Consider the following 21,905-nt stretch of genomic DNA (forward strand, 5'->3'; position numbering starts at 1 on the left):
CAGTCTAATCTTGGTCTGCATTAGAGTTGATCTTGTTTTGGCATTGGTTTTCATCATTCTCGCTTTTGGCCCATTTTTGCTGTCAGTGTTCGTATCATTCTAGTCTTGGTCTTCTGGTATTAGTCTCAATGTTGTCATGGTTGATGTTTTTTTTTTTTTACTGATTTCAACAGTGGAAGTCAGTAAGGTGAACTCGGGAGAAGTTTCTCTCCTCTGGCTGCTTTAGCCATTAACTCTGCTTTATCTCTCATGTTCATCAAGGACTCAACTCGATGCATCCAGCCTGGCTTGGCCTCAGACTTCTCTCCCTCAATAAGCATGTCAATGTAGTCTGTAGTGGAGAGAGGATCTGGCTTCAGTGCTATCTCTTTAAGTCTGCTTAAACACTGAGAAGACCTCTCCATCAGTTTCATCACCTCAGCCTGCACATTATCATAGTCAGCCTTAAGGTTTTTAATCAATTCCTTAAGTGTTTTAGCACCTCTGAAACACATTTGTATGGCCTCAAGCTTGGCTATCCCAACTTCAACCTGCTTCTGCACATTTTCAACAGAATTCTCGAGCTGCTTTCTTTTTCTGAGGACCTCTTTTGTCATTTTTAAGCTTTTGGTGTCTATCGTATTTAAAGCAACAAAGAACCTCTTCATGCTTTTTGTTCCCATGTTCCAAAACATCATATCAAAGCCTTCATCTTTATCATCCCCACTGTCGTCTGCAAACAACGCTGAATTATTGAATTTGAAGTGAACTGGCAGCCCACCTTTTGTTTTAGGACATGGGACACCTGAAGCATTGATTGCCTCTAGAACTGGTGGTTGCTGGCCGTCAGCGAATGTCACCAGAACCCGGATGTTTTCTGCCACATCTTTGCCAAAGATTGAGAGCACAGAATCAAACACATATTTCTGTGGTGATGTGAGTCGTCCTAAAGCAGCCTGAGCTACCAAACACACAGCGTCAATTTCACTGACACCACAATCAGCAGAGAAGAGATTACGTATCTGTTCTGTGATCATCTGGTCTCTTTCTATGCCTCTTGTATCTCCAAAGCCTGGAGTGTCAACAATGGTCAGTGAGTAATCTATTTCAAAGCCTTCCTGGTGGTAGATTTTGTACACACTGACTTCAGAAGTCTGATTTTCAGCTTGTGATTTCAACTGATCCTCATCAGCTAACTTAAACCGATATGAATCCTCCCATTTGACACCTAGAATGTAATTGATCATCCCATTGATGAGAGTTGACTTCCCAGCACCAGTTGCTCCAAGAAGCATTATGGTGCGATTAGGTTTAGGATTACGTTTTGACTCTTTCCCAAAACTGAATTGCTTACACCCTTTCAGGGGGACTTTATAAACAGGGAGAGGCCCTGTTCTGGGTTTTAGCAATGTGCTTTTTTCTCTATAAGCATCAGCAAGCCGTTTGTGGCTTTTGAAATAACTCAACATTTTATAGTCTTCTTTCTGATGTTCTAGCAATGTGCTTTTTTGGAATTTTGCAACATGCGTTATTTTAGTTGTGCAGAAATTAACAGCGATGCTTTCTTTGCTTGTTCCAGCTTCACCACAATCACATCTGACCCTGACAACAAATTCTGTCTCTGACTGAAGCTCTGAAATGATCGCATTTTCAGCTTTTGGCATCATTCGGCACCAGAGGAGATCTTCCTCTTTCATCCTGTTGTCTGTTTTGGCGTACTCCATGATGTAGCTCAAAATGTGGACATCTTGTCCAAGCTCAGCAGGTTTCTCCCAGCTAACTGATATCTCTCTTGAGTTTGGTTCAACTTCAGGTTTTCCAGGAGGGCTGCAAGGTAAAGTTTTAGTGGAACCAGTGACTTCATTGGCTGGCCCAACACCTACTGAGGTCACTGCTCTGCATCTGAACATGTACTCTGTGTTAGGACTCAGATCGCTCACTGTGACTTCTTCAGCTTTTGATGCTGTCTTCTGTTTCCATCCATCCTCTCCACTGACACAGTACTCAACAGAGTAAGAGGTGATGTCCTCTGCTCCAAATATGGGTGGAGAAACCTTCAGTGTCACACTGTTGTGGTTTATATCACTTACTGTCACTGTTTCAGGCTTTGAAGGCGGCTCAAAGTTCTCACTTACAGTAAAGCTTTCTTCATAAAGGTAGATGCGTGAACCTTTCTGTATCTCATTTGTTGAACCCACTGTCAGGAACTTGATGTTTTTGTTCTCCTTGTTGGCCTCTGCAAAGTCACTGAAGAGATTTGCTTTATGTCTCATTTCTTGTGCTACTTCTCTTGAGGCGTACCATTGTTCCTTCTCTACATCATAAGTATGTGTATGTTGAAGGTCTTCCGGTGTTTGTTTTAAGTAGTTTGATAAAGCTGAGAGGTACGGTTCAGTACTTCGTAGTGAGGTGAAGACAAAACACACAGCATGTTTAGCACTGAGACTTTCTTTGTACACGTCTGTTTCAGATGAGACAATCTTGGTGTTTTTCATCATATTGGTGAAAGTCGTTAAAGTGTAGATTTCTCTCTCTCTACAGTTAATCCACTCGTTTAGGTGTTTGCTGTTGAAAGGAGAAGAATGTCTCTTCTTCAGGATCTCTGCGAGCCCATCCTCCTCTTCTCCTCCTCCTCGGATTGACGGTAGTTTCTTTGCCAAGGTTTGTTGGAATTCCAGTTTGAATTCTGAGCACATTTCTCTAAATGTTATAATCTTGTCGCCAATCTGTGGGAACTGCTGTGCAGTGGTGGTTCATTTCCAGCTCACTGAAGTCCTCTAGGACATTCTGTGATTCTTGAACTAATTTTGAACTTATCTGGCGGACGAGTTTAGCAGCTTTAGAATCTAAATTGATCTAAATGATGTAGGAGATTTCTGAAGGGAAAAGTCTCCAAAGAATCTGCAGGACAATTTGTCAACTTTTTCTTTGTCCTTCTTTTCCATTTTCAGCGAACCTTTACCCTCAATCGCCAAGCTGGGAATCTCCTTGATCATCACCTTCAAGTTTCCCTCAATGTCTTGATGATCTTCCTTTTCGGACACCTCACAGTCAAAGACAAAGAAGGCTTGTGCCCCATAAAGAATAGCTGTGACTACGTGTGTTGCTAATCCTTTATCAAAGACATATGGATGCTTCACATTGCCTCTTCCAAGATGATCCATCGACAGTTCCTTGACATTTGTGTTAGCTTTGTATTTCAGAGTTACTCTGGCCTGATTTTTGGAAGTCTTACTGTCATTCAGGTATTTGGCCGATCCTCCAACCTCTACCAGTCCCCCCAAAAAACTTGCCTTAAGTGATCCTTCAACATTTAGTGCTGAATATTTATCTGCAATTGATTCAGATGCAACTATCTCAAAATCATTATAGTGCTGCAGTCTTTCTCCAATATTACTAATCAGGTCATCATGGTCCCACAGTGTCATTCCTGCATAAGAAAACAAAAATAAAGTTAAACTTTCAAAACCAGCCAGACAGGAGAAGGTGTTGTTACTAGGGGTGGGAATCACCAGAGGCCTCACAATACGATATCATCACGATACTTATGTCACAATACAATATTATTGTGATTTTAAATATATTACAATATTCTGTGATATATTGCAATTTATTACCTTTTTTCCAACTTCAAATTTTTCCCAATTTCAAATTATGTCCCCCAAAGAAAACTTTGTCAACATCTGTTTTATCTAAAAAGATACATTTCTCTGGTTGTTCATCTCACTTCAATTTCATTGCTGCAAAATGGGATTGTCAAGCAGACAGACTGACCAACACATATATAATAAAAGCTTGATACTTGGCATCTGTGTATCGATACAGTATTGTCACAAAAAATATTGCGATACTATGCTGTATTGATTTTCCCCCCCACCCCTAGTTGTTACTTCCTAAAAGACAGATAAACTGAATTTATTTTGAAAGTTTTAGCACCCACCTCATCATTCTTCCTGATTAAATTGTTAAAAAAACTAAAATTTAGAATTGTTTGTTCAGTGATATAATTCCTCATAATGTGTGATAACAGTTATACTGTACATATTGGATCCTGTATTTATTGTTTATTCATACTAATGTTTAAAATGTTTATGTTTATGTATGCACCGACTACCAAGGCAAATAACTTGTTACTTACTTGGCAATAAATCCCTTTCTGATTCTGATAATAAAGAGAACCCTTTATGCTTTGTAGAGAAAAGAGCGGGATCAGTTTTATCATTTGTGTTATATTGTGTTAATTTCGTCAGACGAGACGAGACTAAATACGTTCGTCAACGACCTTTTTTTACATGACTAAGATGAGACGATGACAAGACTGCGCCAATGTCCAAAAACGCTGACTAAGACTAAATTAACATGCATTATTGTTGACGAAAAAAGACGAGACTAAAATGTTTTGCATAAGATAAAAACTAAGATAAAATCTCTCTTCATTTTAGTCTACAATCGTCTCTACTTTTTCATCATGAGATAGAATATTCAGCTGTTACTGAGACCCGACAGGTGCCCTAATGACCGGTATCTACCGGACCGAATAGCCTGCGCTTCTCTCTGATGCTCCTCAACGGACGTTAGAGTCAACCGAAACATCGCTGCACGGGGCGCTAGTTAACGCTACACTTGGCAGCAGGTAACGTTAGCATACCGTTAGCTAGCAGCTGGATTTAACACAGTTAAAATGCTGACAGCTAAACGGTGTAAAGGTTTGTCTCTATTTCCAACACGAGACGTACGACAGTCTGCAGCTGCCGTTGTCTGAAAAACAACACATGCTGCTTTCACTTGAAATACGCCTCACCAGTTTTGTGCTGCATTTATTTTAGTGTAAAATATCCCTTCCCCATGCAGTGTTTTTTTTCGTCATTTACTGGTGAAATAAGGAAGAGGCTTAATATTTATATAACTTTATAGCATTTATTTGTTTTTATAACTATTTGACTGAAATGGTTATCAGGAATAATTTATTTAAAAAAGACTAAAATGTTTTTACTAAAACTTGACTAACAAAAAATTTTGGCACAAGACTAAGACTAAGACTAAATTAAAAATAGGTGACAAAATTAACACCAGTGTTATAGGGTATCATTTGTGTTCTTGAAAGCTTATTTGGTGTTACTTCTTTAGTGAAGAAGTTCACTGTTCACAGAAAGATCTGTGAGTGCTCCAGAATATCCAGGACATGTGTCAGGAAACAGATGTCACTCCTCTTTTTATCCCAATTCCAGAAATGTAAAATACCTCCCGGTGCAGCAGTGAGTGATCACATTAAAATAATCTGGATCACCAATAAAAACGAGCTAAACTGATCAAAAGATCAGAGATAAAACGTTGTTGAATATGACTACGATGAAAGTTTGGTTGTGAATCCTTACCAGGGACAATTGCGTCTTCGCGGCAGTCGTACAACATCCCGAGACCAAAAGGCCGGCCGAGCGCCGCCATCTCCATCGTCCTGCTGGCTCCAGAGTCCATTGCTCAGCCTGCTCTAGACAAAAATGGATAACAACTTGTTAGTTCACCTGTCTGACTGAAATATTTGGTAATATGAATGACTTTAATTGATGCAATAGACATAAACATTACTCCAAAGCAAGAAGTTGTCAATTTATAAAATAGGATGTTTCATGAAAAAAACCACAAACAGATGTATAATATATATATATTATTATATTATAATATAATATATTCTTGGATAAAATTCTCATCACACGTGACAGCCATTTTAATTCCAGAACTCGCCTTCCTACTTGCACATGTTCCATCAAAACAAGTTTGTTCCCTTAGCTATTTTGAAGAGGCACCATTGCTGCATCCAGCGCTGCCCAAGACGATTGTGATTGGTTTAAAGGAATGCCAATAAACCAGAGCATGTTTCTCTCCTATCCAGACCTTCCCTTCCCAGTGTTGTGAAGAAGGGTCTGGCAATGAAAGACTTCCTCTGACATCTTTAACCCCACTCTGAGATCTGCTACAGGCTCTTACATCCCAGATGACTATAGACTGCATCAGAGGACACAACTGAAGATTCTAATCTAGATTCAAAAGACACTGATGTTTACATTTTAAATAACGTGTTAGTGTTAGTTATCTAAATGCCTGGCCAAAGGACAAAGGCTTTGGACGTTGGGCTGTCTTGGCTGACATGCCTCTTGGGGGACAGGGACAGTCAGGACAGGTGGTTCCCAGTTTTAAAAAAGGGGACCGGAGAGTGTGCTCCAACTCAGCTTCCCGGGGAAAACCTATGCCAAGGTGCTGGAAAGGAGGCAACCGATATCTAACCTCGGATTCAGGAGGAACAATGCAGACTTTGTCCTGGCGATGGAACAGTGGACCTGCTCTTCGCTACTTGATGGGGCTTGGGAATTTGCTATTCCAGTCTCATGTGCTTTGTGGACTTGGAGAAGGCTTACAATTGAATCCCTTGGGTCGTCTTGTGAGAGCTCTTGGAGGAATATGGGGTACCGGGCCATTAGTATGTATCAGGGTTGGTACACAGATTTCTGTGCCTCATTTCGGTGACACTTAAATGCCTGCGCTGCACTCTGGTGCTCCGAAACGGACCTTACAGGCAACAGAAGCATCACTGCATGTGACGCTAGTTAACAATACACTTGGCAGCAGGCAACGTTAAGCCTAACATTAGCTCTGTGGCTGTTTTTCCCGGGAAAGGATTCCATCACAGTCTGAAGCTAAAGACACAGAGTAGACTAGCTGCACTTTGAGACACCATGGACACTGCCAGAGAAACAACACATACAGGACTTAATGTTGCATTCAATTGCACCTTGTGAGCTCATGATGCTTGCAATGTTGCTGTAAATGAGACTGAATTAAGGCATGTCTATCACCTTCTCTCCTAGGGTGACTGGTGCCCCGATCTTATTCTCTTTTGAATATTAAACAAAGTATTGTTCACAGCCAAAATAGAATAAAGGCATTCTATAAATGAAATATTAATTTATTATAATGAATTAATCAACTATCTAAATACCTTACATCTCCTAAAGAGAAAAGTAATTATTGCATAATTACTTTTCTCTTTGGTTCATTTCAGACATCTAAAAAAGTTTAAGTTGATCCGAACACTTGCTTTAAAAAATATTAAGGCCTTTAGTCTGCAGACTACCTCAAGGATCATTCTAATTTATTATAACTTGCACTTTATTTTGTTAGTTTTGTCCATACTTTTGTATCAGTCATAATAACTTTGTACTTACTTAGTTAATATCTGAGATCTGGGAACAAGGTTGACATCACTGTAGAGAAACAGACGGTCAGACAGGTTAGAAACAAACGTAGCAGAAATTACAACATCCTGATTTTGTTATGTTTCCATGTTTTTAAAACTCATCGCGTCTCCCTCTTTGTTTCTGTAAAGCAGTGTTATTTAAATAAGGATAACTTGCCATTGCAAAGAACAGTAACCGTTGTAGGGGGCTAACTCATTCTGTTTCTAAGGTCAATAGACAGCGCTGGGCGCCATTTTCTTTTGAACTCGTCAAATAATCACGAGAAACCGTTCAATGTTTATTCTACTCTTATTTTATTTTCATGGTTAAAAGACAAAGAGAATAAAGTTTATACCAAATCATTTAACTGAACATACTATACTTCACACTACTAACCACGCTGCAACCTTTGTTTGGATTTTCATCCACAAACGTTTTATGTGTACATATATCTATTTTCACACAACTTGTCTTTACAAAATATATACCATATGTTTTTCTGCTTATTTTTGTTGTCCATTGACAGCTGCTCTCAGGATTAAAACCTGTACAATGCTTCCCTCTGGTGGCTGCTACAACACACTGCCTCAAACACCACCTCCTACTACAACTGGTGCTGCTGCTTGGAGCAGCATTCAGCTGCAGTACCGGAGGCTGCACTTTTAGGACTGCATCCTAGGACCTTTTTGCTTTTTGCAACTGCGCAAACTACTGAAGTGGGTGACCGCATGTTCTCTTAATACATCCATGCATTTCTACCATGGATGTAACATTATATATGTATAATATTTCTGTCCAGAAATAAACCTTTCAAACTAAGAATCTGGACAAAAGTAGTATTTGGGTTGAAGAAACCTTTAAAACTATAAGTACTTTGACAGAAAGAACAATTTGGGTGGAATCAACCTTTAAAACAAACTACTAGGGTCCTGGAAATGCAGTCCTGAAAATGCAGTCTCTGTTACTGCAGGAAAATAGTATTGGCTGATTCTGCTGCTAATGGACTCTCCACTTAGCTTACAGTTTTTTCCAACTGCTTACACACAAAATCTTTTCATGTCACACGATTTTTGAAATCTCTCACTGAAAGTGCAAAACTACAAATCTCCAAAACACAAAAAGATAAAAATCTAACAGGAAGTGACTTGCTTTCCTTTTCTAAACACAACCAATCAAAATGCTACACTTATTTACCAGGGCCCACACACACTCCTCACATTTGCAAACCCATTATGTCATAACTGAACACTAACCAATCACTGCTTTAGTATAGGCCTATACAAAGGTCAAAGGTCAGATTACCTGTTTTGAACAATGGATGCCAACAATAGACAGAGAGCAAGAGGAAGAGGAGGGAGAGACAGGGAACAACAACGAGGAGGAGGAGGAGGAGAAGGAGGGAAGAAGAGGAAGGAGAGCAATCTCTGATGATATCAGGGCCACACTTATTCATCATGTGATCAACCACGGATTGACCAATGAGAGAAGCCCATCTTGAGTAGCTTTACAGTGGCGTCCATACTGCATACAACTATCTAAAGACTATTTCAGCATTACAAATCAATCAGAATTTTTTTTTTGCATACAATCGCCCCGACACACAAGCATGCACACACAAACACACAACACACACACACACACACACACACACACACACACAAATGTGAGGCAGAAACGCTTAATGTGAGATAACATTCATAATAATAGGACTTTGGGTTATATTTTTGGACAGCTTTCAGTGGTTATGAGGCGAAATATGAGAGAGAAATTTGGTGATCAGGTACATTAAACCACGTTAAGCTTTTTCATCACCATAGGCGTCTAATGAAGAAGAAAACGTTAATGTGAAATAACTTCTATAATCGTTTGATTTAAGTTTAGTTTTTTTGGCAGGCTTAAAGTGTTCATGACAAGATATGGCCATGAGAAATTTGGTGTTCATTGATCGATGTTTAGGTACATTAAACCATGTTAATTTTTTTCACGTTAAGCGTTTTAGAATGTCCCCTGCCTTTCTAATGCTTTTTGAAAACTTACAGCTTTTTTCTTCATAAAATGTGTCATCATCAAATTTTTGTATACATTGTTATTCATTTACTTTAGTAAGCTGCAGGACAGCGTCTTTCAAAATATGACCTCCGCAAAAGAGAAAAAAAAATGAATGCGTCATTGTACCCAGCACTTCTGAAAATGCACTTCCGAATCTGTCTCTGTCCCCAGCACATTTCAAACCAATCTGACGCCCATGTGCATTTGTGATACTTATAATACTGTTCAGTAAAGTCTTAAAGCTACTCTATCATCTCTGTTCTCATTTCAGTGTTTTAGTACAATTAGACCATTAATGAATAAGCGGAGAATAGGCATTGAGGTTAGATAATTAAAATCAGATCTAAAAGGCCTACGGGCCGTGTGCCATTTACAGGACTATAAGACTGATACCTCTGTTTTTTAGATCCAACATGTACATGTTGTTCTGATAAAAAATAAAAAAATACATTTTATGTACACATAAAAAAGTCAGAATCTGGTTAGAGTAAATTTGACCAGATACTCACCAGCTGTTGGCGCATATTCTGCTGTTTTGTTGAGAAACACAGAGACTTGTCTACGCTGCACTGCAGTATCTGAGACTTTCTTTCACGTTAATCTGATTAAATAGGAAATGTGACATAGACGCTCTTCTCTTTCAGTGTTGCTCCACCTCTCCAGGCACATTCCCGCTATAGTAAGCAAAGTGTATTTATATAGCACCTTTCACAGACACCAGTCACACAGGGCTCCAATCAAAGAAATACAATTGAATACAGTCAAGTAAATAGAGCAAAGATAATACACCAGATGAAAATATACAACACCAGATGATGAAATAGTAACAGTATGGACGAGGATGACCTTAACTATCTTCTTTCGCTCTCTCTCTTCTTTAATCTTATAATACTTCTTCCTACTTCCTTCCTTTCCTCACCCTCCTAATCAATAGCTCAAAAAGGAGCCAGAGTTCAAGGTTTATTTGACCCTGTGTGTTGTCATCGTAACACACAGGCTTGCCTTTCGTGGGCCATACACGCCAGTTTGTAATGTTTCCAGTCACCCAAAAGCTCAACTCGAGACAGTACATTAAGAGAAAGTCCAAAATCTTTAATCCCTTAAACAGGCAAAAGGTCAGAACCAGGTTGGCAAACAGAGAATGCAAACCTAACCAGCCAAGGAGCTGCTAGTGAACCTGGCAGGAAAGGGGTTATCAGAATCAGGAGTCCAAAGAATCAGGTGCAGACCTAGTCCCGTGTGTCCCTTTCTAACATGTCGCACCCAACAGTAGATTGTCCGTGTCAGACGTGTTCTCACTTACTGAATATACTCCGCTCGGTTTAGTCGAGGGGTGGTGGCGCCTGGGTAGGGCGTGCAGGAGACAGGACATGCCGTGGATTACACCACATTCTCAAAGCTGGTTCCTAATTTAGTCGCAAACAAAGAGTCTCTTGACGCGTCCTGAACTTGTCTATCCATCCATCTTCATCCGCTTATCCGGTGTCGGGTCGCGGGGGGAGCAGCTCCAGCAGGGGACCCCAAACTTCCCTTTCCCGAGCAACACTAACCAGCTCCGACTGGGGGATCCCGAGGCGTTCCAAGGCCAGGGTGGAGATATAATCCCTCCACCTAGTCCTGGGTCTTCCCCGAGGCCTCCTCCCAGCTGGACGTGCCTGGAACACCTCCCTACGGAGGCGCCCAGGGGGCATCCTTACTAGATGCCCGAACCACCTCAACTGGCTTCTTTCGACGCGAAGGAGCAGAGCTCCGGCTCTACTCCTGAGGAAACCCATTTTGGCCACTTGCACCCTGGATCTCGTTCTTTCGGTCATGACCCAGCCTTCATAGATCGAGAGCTTTGCCTTCTGGCTCAGCTCTCTTTTCGTCACAACAGTGCGATAAATTGAATGTAATACCGCACCCACCGCGCCGATCTACCGCTCCATTGTCCCCTCACTCGCAAAGAAAACCCCAAGGTACTTGACCTCCTTCACTTGGGGTAAGGACTCATTCCCTACCTGGAATAGGCACTCCACCGGTTTCCTGCTGAGAACCATGGCCTCAGATTTAGAGGTCAGTGTTTCTTCTATGATTTTTTTTAGCATCATGGGGGCAGATCTGTCAGAACCCCCCAGTATATTTATTCACTTCTATTCACACACGATGAGGCATATTTTCATTTCGTTTTGATTGAACTGGATTTTTGAGGAACTGTAGGTCTACAAAATAAATTTCTTCATAGGGAAACCAAAACCCAAAGTAGGCTATATATATATATATAGTATGAAACCATTCATAATGAAACTAATTGCACATTTGCCTCTGTGGCAAAGTTGGCAGCCTTGCTGTGTGCATTTGATTTTTCTTGGCTTTTGGAAAAATAACTCCAAGGCTCGGTTATAGGGGAATTCAGAAAGAGGTGGCCCATTAATGCTGAGTAGCATACATGCTGCTAGATGGTCCCCCTGTGGCCTGTTCCTTAACACTAGAACGGCCAGGATGGTCATTTTGACTGTTTTGAAATTTATATTTGTAATAACTTTGCTAAATAAAAAAAATACAATCCTGCTGGTACCTGACTTTTCCTAAAATAGTCTGTATTTTCATTTAAAATTGTTTTTATATACATTACACAAAAGGGATGAAAATAAAATCACTTTTACCTATTTTGGACATATACGATATTGACCGCTTGGATTTTCGCGGTTTTGTTTTTAATCTTTTGCGTGGTTGAAGATGCATCTTGGTTGTTTAGTAATAATCATAGTCTCTGTCAGAGAAATGTAACTAGCGGTCTCGAGTAACAAGTGTGGGCATCACCGATGGGCCGAAGTCTGTCTGTAACGTAGCTAAGGCGTGGATGGACTCGGTTCTGAATCAGAAGAAAAGCACCGGGCGATCGCTCTGTGAAAGGCGCGGTACACGTAGATGGACGGTAGCTGTCTACGTGTTCATATAACTTTATACATGCTACAACTGGCTGGAGTTGTACACCAGCTGTAAAATGTCCCGTAGGAAGTTCATGCAGCAACTGGCAGAGGAGCTGAGAGCGAAGTTTATGAAAAAAAGGGCAGCGGCGCACGGGCGAGCTGCGCTGCGCACCGCAGCAGACACCAAGTTGGAGGCAGTGCCAGGTTAGGTTATAAATGTTCAAATAACATAGCCAACTTTTAATTGTTATTTGGCTGTGAATTACGTTGAATGAATTTTCCCCAATATGTTTCATGAATGTATGAAATAATCACGGTTTAGCCTACTATGCCATGATCTGATATCAAGGGCGTTGTATTGAATCAACAGCCACGTGCAATTTAGCTAGCAGGTGAAGGTGAAACTAAAAATGTGCAAGAACTATAGACTAATACAGGCTTAAATGAACTGACAATATTAGTTATACGACTTACAGTTCTCAAGGATGCACACATGCCATCTCAACTGGGTCCTCCGCATAGCCTGTCTCTTTTTTCTTTCTCCCTTTTCTCAGACTGGCAAGCGTGCCCACTCGCGTTGTGAAGCGTGTGCCCGCGCTATTCTCCGACGTGCTTTCTAACAGTCGATGATAGACGGCTTTATTTCTGATACCGTGGCGGGGGAAATCTAACCGTGGCGGACCGCCACTTGCCAATCAACATAGAGGAAACACTGGAGGTGCTGATCCTCATCCCAGCCGCTTCACACTCGGCTGCGAACCGATCCATTGAGTGCTGAAGGTCACAGGCCGATGATGCCGTCAGGACCACATCATCTGCAAAGAGCAGCGATGAGATCCCCAGCCCACCGAACTGCAACCCCTCCCCACCATATGTCCATAAATATTAAAAACAGGATTGGTGACAGAGCGCAGCCCTGGCGGAGACCAACCCTCACCTGAAACGAGTCCGACTTACTGCCGAGAACCCGGACACAGCTCTCGCTGTCCACCCCCTCACCCCATGCTCCCACAGCACCTCCCACAGTATCTCCCGGGAGACCCGGTCATATGCCTTTTCCAGATCCACAAATCACATGTAGACCGGTTGGGCATACTCCCAGGCTCCCTCCAGGATCCTTGCGAGAGTGAAGAGCTGGTCCGTTGTTCCACGACCAGGACAGAATCCGCATTGTTCCTCTTCAACCTGTGGTTCGACTATCGGCCGAACCCTCCTTTCCAGCACCTTGGAGTAGACTTTACCAGGGAGGCTGAGAAGTGTGATACCCCTGTAATTGGCACACACCCTCTGGCCCCCCTTTTTAAAAAGGGAAACCACCACCCCGGTCTGCCACTCCTTTGGCACTGTCCCAGACTTCCACGCAATGTTGAAGAGGCGTGTCAACCAGGACAGCCCCTCCACACCCAGAGCCTTGAGCATTTCTGGACGGATCTTATCAATCCCCGGGGCTTTGCCACGGTGGAGTTGTTTGACTACATCAGTGACTTCCGCCTGGGAAATTGACGACAATCCCCCATCATCCTCCAGCTCTGCCTCTAACATAGAGTATTAGTCGGATTCAGGAGTTCCTCAAAGTGCTCCTTGCACTGCCCTATTACCTCCTCATTTGAGGTCAACAGTGTCCCATCCTTACTGTACACAGCTTGGATGGTTCCCCGCTTCCCCCTCCTGAGGTGGCGAACAGTTTTCCAGAAGCACATTGGTGCCGACCGAAGGTCCTTCTCCAAACTTCTCCCACACCCGCTGCTTTGCCTCTTTCACAGCAGAGGCTGCAGCCCTTCGGGCCCTTCGGTACCCTGCAACTGCCTCTGGAGTCCTCTGGGATAACATATCCCGGAAAGACTCCTTCTTCAGTCGGACGGCTTCCCTGACCACTGGTGTCCACCACGGTGTTCGTGGGTTACTGCCCCTTGAGGCACCTAAGACTCTTAAGAACACAGCTCCTCGCCGCAGCTTCAGCAATGGAAACTTTGAACATTGTCCACTCGGGTTCAATGCCCCCAGCCTCCACAGGGATGCACAAAAAGCTCCGCTGGAGGTGTGAGTTGAAAGTCTGTCGGACATGGGCCTCCTCCAGACGTTCCCAATTTACCCGCACTACCCGTTTGGGCTTACCAGGTCTGTCCAGAGTCTTCCCTCACCCCCTGACCCAACTCACCACCAGATGGTGATCGGTTGACAGCTCCGCCCCCCTCTTCACCCGAGTGTCCAAAACATACGGCCTCAGATCAGATGAAACGATTATAAAATCGATCATTGACCTTTGGCCATTGGGTGCTCTGGTACCAAGTACACTTATGAGCATCCCTATGTTCGAATATGGTGTTTGTTATAGACTATCCATGACTAGCACAGAAGTCCAACAACGAACAACCACTCTGGTTTAGATCAGGGAGGCCGTTCCTCCCAATCACGCCTCTCCATGTATCTCCATCATTGCCCACGTGCGCGTTGAAGTCCCCCAGCAGAACAATGGAGTCCCCCACTGGAGCCCCATGCAGGACTCCACTCAAGGTCTCCAATAAGGCTGCATACTCTGAACTCCTGTTTGGTGCATATGCACAAACAACAGTCAGAGTTTCCCCCCCCACAACCCGCAGGCGTAGGGAGGCGACCCTCTCGTCCACCGGGGTAAACTCCAACGTAGCGGCGCTCAGCCGGGGGCTTGTGAGTATCCCCACACCCGCCCGGCGCCTCACACCCTGGGCAACTCCGGAGAAGAAAAGAATCCAACCCCTATCCAGGAGTACGGTTCCAGAACCGAGACTGTGTGTAGAGGTAAGCCCCACCAGGTAAGTTCCACGTCTCCAGAGCCAGCGTCTGCTGCCCAGGTCTGGTCCGTCGAGGCCCCTGACCTTCACTGCCACCCATGTGGCAGCGCACCCGACCCCAGTGGTTCCTCCCACAGGTGGTGGGCCCATGGGCTGGAGAGATGGGAGCCACGTAGCTTTTTCGGGCTGTGCCTGGCAGGGCTCCGTGGCAAACCCGGCCACCAGATGCTCGCTGACGAGCTGGAGCCAGGCCCAGACGGGGGCCCCGGGCTTCCTCGTTTATATGACGCTTACTGCAGAATGGATTTCTAGGACTTTGCGCGCCGATTAATGGCCTCCAATGTTTATATTTTTTCTGCAAATATTTAAGTTAACATGTCCTAAAAATTAGTCGAATTTGCACCGCAGCGCCGCCACGCCTTGATGCTCATAACAAGAATAGCATGTTTATTTATCTTTATTGAAGTGAATTAGGTTTAAATCGCCGTCATGCATGGATGAATATTTTTGCAATTTTACACATAATAATCCACAATATCACATCACACAAAACTGAAATTGCATGTCAAAATGACACATCGTCAATATTTTTAGAGACCTCCCCAAAATTTTACAAATCACGTTTTCAGGGGAGCCCATGTCTTATTAAGTAGTTCGCACCCTGCATTAAACCACGTTAAGCGTTTTAGAATGCCTGTCTAATGGTTTTTGAAAACTTAAGGCTTCTTCTTCATAAAACATGTTGGACATCATCACATTTTTGAATACATTTTTATTAAGTAAGCTACAGGACAGCGTCTTTCAAAACATGACCTGCGCAAAAGAGAAAAAAATGAATATCATTGTACCCAGCATTTCTGGAAATGCACTTCCAAATGCGTCTCTGTCCCCAGCACATTTCAAACCAAACTGACGCCCATGGTTTTATGGTGTGATTGCGCTTGGTTTCTGCATTTGGAGACGCATCTCAACAGACTGTAGGTCCACAACCCGGTCTCACGCCTGGTCGTGTAATAGTCACGTTATTTTGATTGGGCGGGCATTGCCAGCAGTCGGACTCAAATGACTCATCTGATTAGTGGAGTGCTAACCCAGAAACGGGGAGCGGGATGAGCGTGTCCAGAGTCTCTCAAAATCTGACGAAAATCTTTTAAACTGACCTTTATCAATCTGAAATGAAGACAGATTCAGCAACTGCATGGCCTATTTCTCGCTTAAAATGTTTTCAGAAACACAAACTATTTCAGTACAATATGAGATTGTATTCTGAACGAGCCGCCATGACAGTCATTCTTTTAATTTCCAGAGAAACCAGACCCATGTAACGCGTTCGTCCAATCAGCCGCTGGTTTTCATTTTTGGGCAACAATACAGATTAGCGCCGCCTGCTGTTATGGAGACGTATTACGTCTCGTCACTTTGGTGTGTTCTGAGGCACTTTTTGGACCAACTTGGGGAGACTGATCAGTCCGACTGGCTTTTCTGCCGAGGGTCAGCCGTCTGGTTGGTGTGTCTGGGCATTAAGTCTAAGTATCTCAGTATTGAGACTCTGTGTCCATCCATCCATTCATCCATCTTCGTCCGCTTATCCGGTGTCGGGTCGCGGGGGGAGCAGCTCCAGCAGGGGACCCCAAACTTCCCTTTCCCGAGCAACATTAACCAGCTCCGACTGGGGGATCCCGAGGCGTTCCCAGGCCAGGTTGGAGATATAATCCCTCCACCTAGTCCTGGGTCTTCCCCGAGGCCTCCTCCCAGCTGGACGTGCCTGGAACACCTCCCCAGGGAGGCGCCCAGGGGGCATCCTTACCAGATATACCCGAACGACCTCAACTGGCTCCTTTCGACGCAAAGGAGCAGCGGCTCTACTCCGAGCTCCTCACGGATGACTGAGCTTCTCACCCTATCTCTAAGGGAGACGCCAGCCACCCTCCTGAGGAAACCCATTTCAGCCGCTTGTACCCTGGATCTCGTTCTTTCGGTCATGACCCAGCCTTCATGACCATAGGTGAGGGTAGGAACGAAAACTGACTCTGTGTCCCATTTTTTCTTTATAAACTGGGTCAGAATGGATCTCCTCTTTGTCTTGGTGGTTATCTGTTTAGGTCTTGTTAGGGTCTAGAGTCAAACATTTCCTGAAGTATAGATTTGTACGAATCAAACCCGAGATGTCGTCTTTTTATGGCTTTCAGGGACAGAACTCGTTGCTTCCAGCCTGGCTTGGCCTCAGATTTCTCTCCCTCAATAAGCATGTCAATGTACTTGGAAGTGGAGAGAGGATTTGGCTTCAGTGTTTTTACTTTAAGTTTGTTGAAACACTCAGTAGATCTCTCTATCAGTGTCTTCACCTCAGCCATCACAGGAACAAATGCAGTTGCCTCTTTTATCTCTTCAAGCTTGGCTAGCTCAGTTTTAACCTGCTTCTGCAAATCTTCAAGTGACTTCTCAAGCTGCTTTCTTTCTCTGAGGATGTTTTTCATCACTGTCAAGCTTTTGGTGTCTATGACATTTAAAGCAACAAAGAACCTCTTCATGCCTTTTGTTCCCATGTTCCAACACATCTGATGAAAGCCTCCATCTTCATCTTCATCATGCTCACTCATGCCGTCTGCTGCAGAAGATTTGTTGCCTGTAAACAACGCTGAATTATTGAATTTGAAGTGAACTGGCAGCCCGTCTTTTGTTTTAGGACATGGGACACCTGAAGCAGTGATTGCCTCTAGAACTGGTGGTTGCTGGCCGTCTGCAGATGTCACCAGAACCCAGATGTTTTCTGCCACATCTTTGCCAAAGATTGAGAGCACAGAATCCAACAAACGTTTCTGTGATGGTGTGAGTTGTGTTAAAGTAGCCTGAGCTACAAAACACACAGCAGCAATTTCACTGAAACACTCAGCAGAGAAGAGATTGCGCAGATGTTCAATTATCTCCTCGTCTCTTTCTATGCCTCCTGTATCTTCAAAACCTGGAGTGTCAACAATGGTCAGTGAGTAGTTGATTTTAAAACCATCCTGGTGGTTGATTTTGTACACAGTGACTTCAGAGGTCTTGCTTTTAGTTAGTGATCTCGACTGATTCTTGTCAATTACTTTGAATCGGAAACTGTCCTTCCACTCTACACCAAGTATGTAGTTGATCATTGCATTGATCAGAGTGCACTTTCCTGATCCGGTCACCCCGAAAAGCATTATAGTGCGATTTTGTTTTGTGCTTTCTTTGCCAAAACTGAATCTTCGGCATCCACTGATGCACATATTTTCTTCTGTCAGAGTTAGTTTGTAAACTGATGGTGAATCAGAATTCATCCTTTCGCTTTTAGTGTTGAGGGATTCTGTTAGTGTAAACTCTGTTGTGCGGACGTTTCCAGTGATGCTTTCTTTGCTTCTGCCAGCTTCACCACAATCACATCTGACCCTGACAACATATTCTGTCTCTGACTGAAGCTCTGATATGATTGCCTTTTCAGCTCTTGCCATCATTTTGTTCCATTGGAGATCTTCCTCTTTCACCCCATTGCCTGTTTTGGCCCCGTTGACTGTTTTGGCGTACTCCACGATGTAGCTCAAAATGTGGACATCTTGTCCAAGCTCAGCAGGTTTCTCCCAGCTAACAGATATGTCTCTTGAGTTTGGTTCAACTTGAGGTTTTCCAGGAGGGCTGCAAGGTAACGTTTTAGTGGAACCACTGACTTCATTGGCTGGCCCAACACCTACTGAGGTCACTGCTCTGCATCTGAACATATACTCTGTTAGGATTTAGATCGCTCACTTTGACTTCTTCAGCCTGTGATGCTGTCTTCTTTTTCCATCCATCCTCTTCACTTACACAGTACTCAACAGAGTAGGAGGTGATGTCCTCTGCTCCAAATCTGGGTGGAGAAACCTTCAGCGTCACACTGTTGTGGTTTATATCACTTACTGTCACTGTTTCAGGCTTTGAAGGCGGCTCAAAGTTCTCACTGACAGTAAAGCCTTCTTTAAAAAGGTAGATGCTTGAACCTTTCCATGTCTCATTTGTTGAACCCACTGTCAGGAACTTAATGTTCTTGTTCTCCTTGTTGGCCTCTGCAAAGTCACTGAAGAGCTTTGCTTCAAGCCTCATTTCTTGAGCTACTTCTGTTGAGGCGTACCATTGTTCCTTCTCTACATCTTGGGTATGTGCACCTTGAGGGTCGTCTGTTGTTTGTTTTAAGTAGTTTGATAAGGCTGAGAGGTACGGTTCAGCACTTTCAAGTGAGGTGCAAACAAAACACACAGCATGTTGTGCACTGAGAATTTCCTCATGAAGACCATTTTGAGAAGGGACAATCTTAGTGTTTTTCATAATGTTGGTGAAAGACTTTAACATGCAGATTTCTCTCTCTCTACAGTCCATCCAGTTGTTCAGGTTTTTGCTGTTGAAAGGAGAAGAATGTCTCTTCTTCAGGATCTCTGCGAGCCCAGCCTCCTCTTCTCCTCCTCCTCGGATTGACGGAAGTTTCTTTGCCAAGGTTCGTTGGAATTCCAGCTTGAATTCCAAGCACATTTCTCTAAATGTTTTAATCTTTTTGCCAATCTGTGGGAACTGCTGTGCAGTGGTGGTTCTCAGTGCATCATTGTACCTCATTTCCAGCTCACTAAAGTCCTCCAGGACATTTTGTGATTCTTGAACTAATCTTGTACTTATCTGACGGACGACTTTAGCAGCATTAGAATCTAAAATTGTTAATGGCAACAACCAGACCTTCATTGGTACGGCATTTTCTCCGTTGGCTCCCAACAATTTTGGGAGGCTTTGGTAGACTTCAACTGCATCCTGAAAGGATGTAGGAGATTTCTGAAGTGAAAAGTCTCCAAAGAATCTGCAGGAGAATTTGTCAACCTTTTCTCTGTCCTTGTCTTCCATTTTCAGCGAACCTTCACCCTCTATCGCTAAGCAGGGAATCTTCTTGATCATCACCTTCAAGTTGCCCTGAATGTCTTGATGATCTTCCTTTTCGGACACCTCACGGTCAAAGACAAAGAAGGCTTGTGCCCCATAAAGAATAGCTGTGACTACATGTGTTGCTAATCCTTGATCAAAGACATACGGATGCTTCACATTGCCTCTTCCAAGATGATCCATCGACAGTTCCTTGACCTTTGTGGTAGCTTTGTATTTCAGAGTTACTCTGGCCTGATTTTTGGAAGTCTTACTGTCATTCAGGTATTTGGCCGATCCTCCAACCTCTACTAGTCCACCCAAAAAACTTGCCTTCAGCGATGCTTTAACATTTAGTGCTGAAGATTTATCTGCAATTGATTCAGATGCAACTATCTCAAAATCATTGTAGTGTTGTGGTCTTTCTCCAATATTACTCATTAGGTTATCACGGTCCCACAGTGTCATTCCTGCAAAAACAAAAAATCAAGTTAAGCTTTCAGAACCGACCAGACAAGAACAGGCACAAACGTTATGTATTGCCTGTGCGACAGAGAGGGAAGAATGAGAGCTGCAGGAAGAGGTCTCACTCTTCTTAAAATTCTGGCATTTTTTTTGCAGTCTACCCACTGCAGCTTTAATGTGTAGTTGTAATGCATTGCATTAATTGTATCTTTACCGGGGACGAGTGAGTCTTCGCGGCAGTCGTACAACATCCCCAGGCCAAAAGGCCGGCCGAGTGCCGCCACCTCAATCGTCCTGTTGGCTTTTGAGTCCATCGCTCAGCTTGAAATGGACAAAATGGACAACAGCTTGTTAATTCACTTCTCTTATAATATCCAACCACCCTCAAATCTTCACAGCAAACAGACACAAACTTGCTGCTAATTCAAAAAAAGGTTTAGTTTAAATGTACTGTATGCAGGTACAATGTCAGTAAACAGACTTGTTTACATAACGAAATAAAAACAAAGAGGAAGGGAAAACGCAAAATAAATGCACACCCCCTCTTTAAATCTCCATTGTGCCAAACGTTCTTCCACACAGATGATTTGTTTGCATCATAACACCTGGAGCTCATAATACTGAGACCTCTTCACATGGTAAACATAGTGGAGCATTTAGCAGCTAAACAGACATATTTCACTTAGGAGTTGGTGGAGACCACAAACTGCTAAAAGACATTCATCAGATCGACACAAACGAACAACAAACAAAGACTCCTAATGAATAGTTATGAGCAGGTTTGGATTGTATAGATCAAACACCTTAACCAACTCCTGATGAATAAGTCATAATAATATTATTATTATTATTATTATTATTAATACCATCTGTTCACATAATAACTAGCAGCAACAAGTGTTTGTAATTAATCCTGTTAATGAAGTTATTCCTGTTTAATTCAGAAAGCTCACCTGTTTTAAATGTTTGGTTTCAGAACATTTTGTGCAGGAAGAAGTTGTTTGTGTAGTTGAAGAGGGAGGTCACAACAATGGACTCTGATTCACATTATCCGTAGAGTTATATCAGCAGCAGGAAAGGGATTCTACTGATTGACAAAGAGAAGAGGCTTTTAGTTTCAGTACTAACCAATGTTTGGCACATAACGTAATTGTGGCTGAGGATACTGCTAACGTTAGGCTAAACTCTTAACAGCATCCAGTACTAAGGTAGAAAGCTAGTAGTTCTTACTACAGTACCATGCAACCATCTCAGCAGGAGGTACATGGAGCGGGTGTAGGGGTGACATGGACCCCCCCTGGTGCTCCCCCTACCATAGTCCCCTACCAATGAGACCCAACACAACTAAAAAGAGGCAAAACATGAAATTTAAATAGATATTTATTGATATTATTTCATATTAGAATATTTAAAGTTATTTATTTGGCAATCATTTATTACATGAATAAACACAGTAATTGTGCATTGTTGATTTTTGCTGAGAACCTGGACTTTAACGTTAGAGTCGTACAATTTTCCGCAATTTAAAAGTTTCCAAACCTGCGCCTGATTTGGCAAGTGTTGTAACCATAGATTCTATAAGGTTGTGACTTGTTACAGTT

The 21,905-nt window shown here is 43.0% G+C and overlaps 1 protein-coding gene across 1 annotated transcript; it reads right to left on the reverse strand.

The window, feature by feature from the left end:
* Window positions 1-18,630: 18,630 nt before the first annotated feature.
* LOC114566034 (neoverrucotoxin subunit alpha) lies at window positions 18,631-21,386 on the reverse strand. The gene is made up of 3 exons (XM_028594378.1): window positions 21,258-21,386; window positions 20,519-20,625; window positions 18,631-20,309 (listed from the first exon to the last, which is right to left on the reverse strand). The coding sequence occupies exons 2-3, from the start codon at window positions 20,616-20,618 to the stop codon at window positions 18,631-18,633; spliced, it is 1,779 nt and encodes a 592-aa protein (XP_028450179.1). The 5' UTR covers window positions 20,619-20,625; window positions 21,258-21,386.
* Between the last annotated feature and the right edge of the window lie 519 nt (window positions 21,387-21,905).

The sequence above is a fragment of the Perca flavescens genome, chromosome 12 (genome assembly GCF_004354835.1).
Source record: "Perca flavescens isolate YP-PL-M2 chromosome 12, PFLA_1.0, whole genome shotgun sequence".
Lineage (NCBI taxonomy): Eukaryota > Metazoa > Chordata > Actinopteri > Perciformes > Percidae > Perca > Perca flavescens.

Excerpts from the sequence above, each read along its gene's own strand:
- LOC114566034 (XM_028594378.1), bottom strand. The coding sequence starts at position 20,618 with ATGGACTCAAAAGCCAACAGGACGATTGAGGTGGCGGCACTCGGCCGG. Across the intron at positions 20,310-20,518 it reads CGAAGACTCACTCGTCCCCG|GAATGACACTGTGGGACCGT; the intron begins GTAAAGATACAA and ends TTGTTTTTGCAG.